The following is a 7,039-nucleotide window of genomic DNA, read 5'->3' on the forward strand; positions in this document are numbered from 1 at the left end:
GTTCTTTCCACCATACCAAGGAGTACTATTGATATTAACTTTTAATAAAAATGGCATTAAAATATAAAGAAGAAGCCCAATCTCTTTTTTGTTCAGATTCATTTAAATGTGAAAAGTGTACAAAACAAAAATCTAATCAAATATATAAAAAGAAGCCCATCTTGGCCCAAGATGACTACAACCTTTGAGTTTAAGCTGCTAACCTGTGAATGGTGACTTTATGCCTGGCAGATGACATGCGTGCTCAATGTGGAAGACAATGAGTGATATTCTCTGGATATCAGTGTCATACGTAGGTAGGTATCCTAAAAATCTGGAATATGCTTGTATTTTTAATGATAGGAACTAGGTGATTGACATTCCCATGAATTAACTAATAATTTCAACCCCATTAATGAGATGGGGTTATTGTTTTTCTTCTAAAGGGTGAAGATGCTTTAGAACAGGGCCACACAGTAACAGTTTAGGTTTTTTGAATCATATGGTCTCTGTTGCAACTATTCAACTCAGCTACTATACTGCAAAAACAGCCATGGACAATATGTAAGCAAAGGGGTAGAGCTGAATTCCAACTTTATTAACAGAATAGGCACAGGCCAGATTTGGTTCAAGAGTCAAGGTTTGCTGACTCCCTGCTTTAGAGTATCATAAAGATGACAAACTCTGGGCTGCTTCACATCCCCTAGTGTACACACCATATTGCTGGCCTCTCTCCGTTTTTAATGCAGCTCTAATCCTACAGCTAAGCAAACTTAGAAGGTGCCAAAACCTGAAGAAACCATCAAGCCATGTGGCCATTTGGGATAATCATGTTCACATCATAACATCATTATCTAAAGCCTTATATTTTCCTCAAAGCATTCTTTGTCAAATAAAGTAATGTTTAAAATATAATATCCAAGCTTTGAAAGTAAGCTGCTATTCTCCAGAGTAAAGTTACTGATGTTTTGATGGGAAAGAAAGAAAAGTGCTTTCTAACTCCTAGAAATGCTTTGCAAAAATGCAACCCAATGCTGGCTTTCTATTTATAAGTGATCAAATTTACATTTTGTTTGCTCATAATAGAATTCAACTCGTTGCCAAAGTTCACTGCTGTTCTAAGTCAAAGATCACCTACCAGTCCAATTTCTCATCTTCTTTATGAGTCTCTCTCTCTCACCTTAGCATGTCTGGAAATGTAGTGAAGCCCTATCAGGGCGATTTTAAACTTTGGATTAAATGGCCCACTCTCATCTTGGGAGCTGCCCTTTTATTCTGTGGACCAGGCTAGAATGGCACTGAAGGTGAAACAAGTCTTTTATTCCTAGTACTACTTTTAAAAATCTGGCTATTGAGATAGTTGGTTGGGTTTGATGTGGAATCTCACAAACCTGGGTTTGGGAATGCTTTTGTCCTTGGCCAAGTTTCTTAACCCTTTTGAAATCCTGACCCTCAGTCTCCATCTGCCTCTTTGTACTCCAGATTATCTTTTTTCATGCTATTCTATTGATATCAGGTTTTTTTTACATTCATATATCCTCCAATGGACTTCCCCTGAGTGTATTGTAAGTGTACACACACATAGGAGGCATGCAAGGGTCTCTGAACAAGGTCTCTGAACAAGGAAAGACTGATGGTAGGAAAATTGAGAGTATAGAAAGAGACTGCAATCCCCAGAGTAGTCCAGGATGAGAAAATTTATTTGGTTTATTTTCTTTTGGAAAGGAGCCTCCAGGTATGGCTTAAGTGATTAGAACATAACCTTCTTGAGAGCAGAGACTTTGTCAGTTTCATTAACCAGTACCTAGAACTGCTCTTGGGCACTTGGTGAGTGCTCAATTAATATTTGTTTTCTTAACGAACAATTGAGCATACTTCGATCTGATTTGCTTTTGTATTAACCATGAGAAGTTTCTGGAGTTTTGCATGGGGAAAAAGCAGGGATTCTGAGGAGAAGGTGCTTTAATATTGGACAAGGATGGTACCATTTGCATACTTACTTACCTAGAGCATGCAATTTATGAAATGGTAATTCCAATTCCCCAATATGAAAATTGATCTGAAATAGTTCAGGGAAAAGTCCAATGTCCATTCTAGGCCAGTTTCTAACCAGCTATGATACCTTGAAGCCATACCGACAATATTCCCTTTAATTTCATTTCCCTCTTGCCAAGAGAAATTTTGCTGTTGCTCAGAACTTAGAGTATCAGCATGGTGATAGGTACACTGGGGTAAAGAGAAGTTGCTTCCCAAAATGGCTTGTAAGTCTCTTCATGGTTATCCATGTTCTATAAAGGGGTGAGAGGACAGCAACACTGCCATATGATGTAGTTCACATACCTGAAAACATCATCATGTGCTGAAAGTTCCAGGGGATCTTCTGTTTTCGGCCCAGATTCAGGAGGAAGGAGAGAGGATATATGTTGCAGGCTCTGGCAACAAAAATTGCTAGCTGTAGATATACGTAGAGGGAAACATTGAGGAAAATGTTGCTGCAATGAGGGTTTGAGTCCTTGAGCTTAAATATTATGACCTTAAGCTTCTCTACATTATGACTCAGAAAACAGGGATAAATATGTCAATTTGTATATTTCCAACTTGCTTCCAAAATTTATCTTTCAATGTCAATTCCTTTCCAGATATAATAGAGAACTCTGCCTTTCTTTCAATATATACTTGGTTTTAAATTGTTAGCCCAAAACGATTTCAATCATTGTAAAATTTCTCATCATATTTATACTGCTGATGACTGACTCTATCCTCAGTTCTGCTGTAAAATGTGAGGCAGAGACCATTCAGATGCTGCGGCATTATCTTCTCAAACAGCACTTGAGAAAAGATAAATTTACTTCTGCTCAGGATAATCACCTTACTTTCCATCAGTTTATACTCCCTGTATCTAGCAAGCTTTGCTTGCTTTTTTCTTTTAATGGATTTCATTTTGAGAGGAATTACCTACCTGTATAATACAACTGTTGTATTAAACAGGCATTTTATTAAAATCTAAGTTTTTATAAGTAAAAATCTTTGAAAATGTTGGTGGTGTTTGAATTTCCCTTTTTGTTGTTTTTGACTCCTTCCCTGATAGTCTGTTCTGGTTTGTCCATAATGGGATGGATTTATTTGGAAAGAGGGAGCTTCCTTCTAAAATCTAGGCTTCAGATGAAATTTTAGAGTTCATCTGAATGCTCAAAAAAAAAAAAAAAAAAAGAGGCTAAGAAGCAAATGCAAATGCTTAGTTGGAACAGGACTTATCGAGAGGGGTTGGCTCTCCTGGCTGTTATAATTATCTGCCTGTGATCTGAGGGGGTGTCTGCCCATTTTCCAAGTGGGAAGAAGAACAACAGCTGCTGACCATTCTTGGGGACAGTCCTAATGGCTCAACATCTTTTCAGACAGACATCCATTCCCTTGGGAATGCCTCCTGCCCCAAGCCTAGAGCCAGAAAAGTCCTCTGCGTTAAAAGCGAGATCTGATCATATGTGTCCTCATAGGGAAGGAAAGGTGCTGTCTTATTAAAATAAACTTACATATGTACAATGCTTATGATATTGAAAGCACATTTATCATGCTAATTTCATTTGATCTTTACTCTGTCTACCCCATTTTCAAAGTCTTCACTGGAAAAAAGATTTTATTATCTTGTAATACAAACATTTACAAAACTTAATAATCCCGGATGATATACTCTGATGTACTCTAATGCAGATTAAATGTATTTCTCTATAAAGAATGGATTGACATGATTTTTATATAAATGATATAATTTTAGTTAAACATACTTTGAATACTTGAAAAATATCATTTTCCTTTAGATTTCTCCCTTTATTTCCCTCATTATTTTCCAAACTTCTTATTCTGAACCATAAGGATTTAATAAAGGCCCCAATTTCTTAGGATGCTTTTCTCCCCTAACTAGAAATCACATATTTGCCTGGAGTTTGAGCCTTGCAGTGAACCTGAGGAAGTTGCCTTAAAAATTTAACAGAATAATCAGTAAAAATAAGTAGTTTGTTATCTTCTCTAGTCACCCCACGTTCTGTATTTCAAAGGATACAAAGGCTCCAAGTATAAAAAGTGCATTAAAGATATGATTCTGGAACGTGAACAGTGCCAGGCCCATGTAACAGAAGATGACATTCTCAGCCAAAAAGTTCATAAATTCAAACAACTGAAAACAAAACAGAAAACAAAACCCGTTATTTGTGACTCAGGTTTGAGTCCACTTAATTTCTTGCAACTGTATTTGATGACTGGATGGGACTCCTTTACTGGGGAAAGCCACCACTTCGGCCTTGTGCTCAGCTTCTGGAGGTGTGCAGGGGCCCTGTCCTCCTAGTGACAGATGCCACAGCCATGTCACCATCCCGTTCTTTCTAGCTGTAAGACTGCCAGAGATACCCCTGGGTAATGTTTACCATCATGATCCTTCCATGGAACAATTCCCACTAAGATGACAAAATAATCTCTGTTAAAGAAACTGAAGCTAAGTGATTTACTTAAGGTGTGCCTACAAGGGTGCAAAGATTATTTAACCCCCTGTGTACATTACCCAGTAGACGCACTTGAGTTCCCGGGCTCTAAATTAAAAAAACCAAACAAACAAAAAACCCCCTTAAACTAAATTATCTTTCTCAGACAGGCAGGAGGGACAAACTTGGAAAACTTGGAAACCTGAAACAAGGATGAATGTCGATTATATTTCAACATTAGGATGATCAGTATATTTCAAACCCTAGACAATGAGACTCATTAAATTGACTGATGTAGGTATAACCATTAAATGTCTACAATTTCTAGCTGGTAAAAAGAAAATGATTAATCCCAGAGATCAGTTTATGCAGCAAGAACACAATAGATACATCAAATTCAGTCAGAAGAATGGAGTGATAACACGCTATGCTGAAGGATGCTCCCAAAAGTATTCTTAGACTATCAACTAAACAATTTAAGCTGAACATGAAAAACGTTCTCCAACTTCCAGATAAAAGTTAAAGGAAAATATGTCTAGGGGCTACAACAAAGGCAGATTTGGAAGAGATTTTATGTTCCAGACTTTTCATTTGGAAGTTTCTGAAACTATATTCCTGGACCTTCATAAATCACCATGTTAGGTAAACGTCTCTGGAGGCATTTCTCTTTGACTTTTTAAGGACTCATTATTTTTTCATGTAATGTATTTACAGCCCCACAAATAATGCCCAATACGTGTTCACTGACAGTTGACAGAAAGAAAAACAGAATCTTGTCAGGAAGATTATTTAAAACCAGTAATAGAAAGAGAGTATTAAAAAAAGAAACAGCTCCTTTGGTACAAGATGGTCTTTCTGCAGGGGCAGCCATCATCAATTATCCTGATCACTCACTTTACATTCTAGGCTGGCTCATGGAAACAAGCACTGTCACTCAAATAACTGCAGAAAACTTGGAAACACTGAGGGAGATACGGAGGACAGGGAACATTTTTTCTGCCCCATTATATCTTTACTTTTTCAAAAAGTGAGATTTGGCTATAGTCGTAATCTGCTCTAGCTGCCGTAATGAAAGACCACAGACTGGGTGGCTTAAACAACAGGAATTTATTTTGCACAGTTCTGGAGGCTGGGAAATTCAAAATCAAGGTACCAGCTGATTCAGTGCTGGTGAAGTTCCAGGTCCTCTTCCTGGTTTGTAAATGGTCACCTACTTGCTATGTCCCCACATGGAGGAGAGAGATGCCATCTCTATTCTATCTCTTTTTACAAGGGCACTAATCCAATTCCTGAGGGCTCCACCATCATGATTTAACTACCTCCCTAAGGCCACATCTCCACATACCATCACTTCAACATATGAATTTTGGGAGAATACAAACATTCAGTCCTTAGCAGCTATCTAGTTTTTAACATCAGTAAACAAATGTCAAGGTTAAATTCATAGGACCTCTCCTTCCCCTGACTTCCTCCCAAGTATATTTTACTCCAGAGAGGACATTTTGCTACTGGAATCCATCCAGCCTTCTCTTAGTGGCCTCACTTCAATTTCTCTCTGGGGCCCACTTCATTCCTGACTCTCAGCCCATGGGTTGATGCCTCCATGGCTCAGATATGGAGCATGCAATTTAGAACCAAACTACTTAAATCAATGCAGAGTGTTTGGTTCAGAAATGGATATGACACAGGTGGAGCCAAAGAAATTCAATGAGGCCTTTTCAGGGAATGCTAGGGCAAAGATCCCTACATTTTCAAGGGATGGAAACTCAGAAAGATGCTGGCCAGGGAGCTGCTAGCAGCCATCTTGTGATCACAGGGAAAATGGCTGTCTGAGAAAGAAGCTAGGTCCTGATAACACTATTTAATCTCCTGTATTTGGCCTCTTCCAAAGCAAAATCTACACTTCAACTTTTTTTCTATTTCTGCATATTATGGGGGTATAAATGTTTAGGTTACATATGTTGCCCTTCCCTCCCCCCCGTCAGAGCTTCAAGCGTGTCTATTGCCCAGATGGTGCGCATTGCGCGCATTCAACTTTTGAAGTAAAGAGACTAAGAAATTACTTTTTGATTTGAGGTGGGGTTCTATAATTTAAAATGATGCATAGTCCTTTATAATCCTGTACTAATTTAAAAATAACACCAAACAGACATTTCCACTCCATACAGATTATAATCAAAAGGGTATGGAGTCAATTTTTTGACTATTTTCAGATAATAAGAAAGTCTGTTACCCTTGCCCCCCACCCACTTTTAATCTATTAATCATCTTAAAGAGAGAAGAAAAGTATACGGGAAAAGCTAGTTTCTTTCTGTTGGTTGTTGAGACATGACAGAAACTTTTTGCTCTACATTTTACATGGGGCCTGTGGTTTTACATGTTTGTTTTAGAGATTTACTTCTTTTGGATAACGTAGGATTTTAATTTGATTTATTCACTCAGCTTATTGAAATCTAACAGTGCCCAACATTACAAGTAACTGTGTATGTACACGTAGTACAAAAATTCCACTTTGCATTTAGATCCATTTTTGGACCTGTTCTTTGATCCTGTTGTTATCTATTACTCTGTCAATACCACACTTTTTT

At 37.8% G+C, this 7,039-nt stretch overlaps 1 protein-coding gene across 1 annotated transcript in view; it reads right to left on the bottom strand.

The window, feature by feature from the left end:
• The window catches only part of SLC9A9 (solute carrier family 9, subfamily A (NHE9, cation proton antiporter 9), member 9), a 652,487-nt gene that overhangs the window by 227,694 nt on the left and 417,754 nt on the right, over nucleotides 1–7,039 (bottom strand). Inside the window, exons 12-13 of the mRNA XM_012647423.1 lie at nucleotides 4,037–4,150; nucleotides 2,320–2,431 (exon numbers count right to left, since the gene is read on the bottom strand). Of these exons, the coding sequence (XP_012502877.1) occupies nucleotides 2,320–2,431; nucleotides 4,037–4,150 (226 nt within the window). The remainder of the gene's footprint in view (nucleotides 1–2,319; nucleotides 2,432–4,036; nucleotides 4,151–7,039) is intronic.

The sequence above is a fragment of the Propithecus coquereli genome, unplaced genomic scaffold (assembly GCF_000956105.1).
Source record: "Propithecus coquereli isolate 6110/MARCELLA unplaced genomic scaffold, Pcoq_1.0 Scaffold268, whole genome shotgun sequence".
Taxonomy (NCBI): Eukaryota; Metazoa; Chordata; class Mammalia; order Primates; family Indriidae; genus Propithecus; species Propithecus coquereli.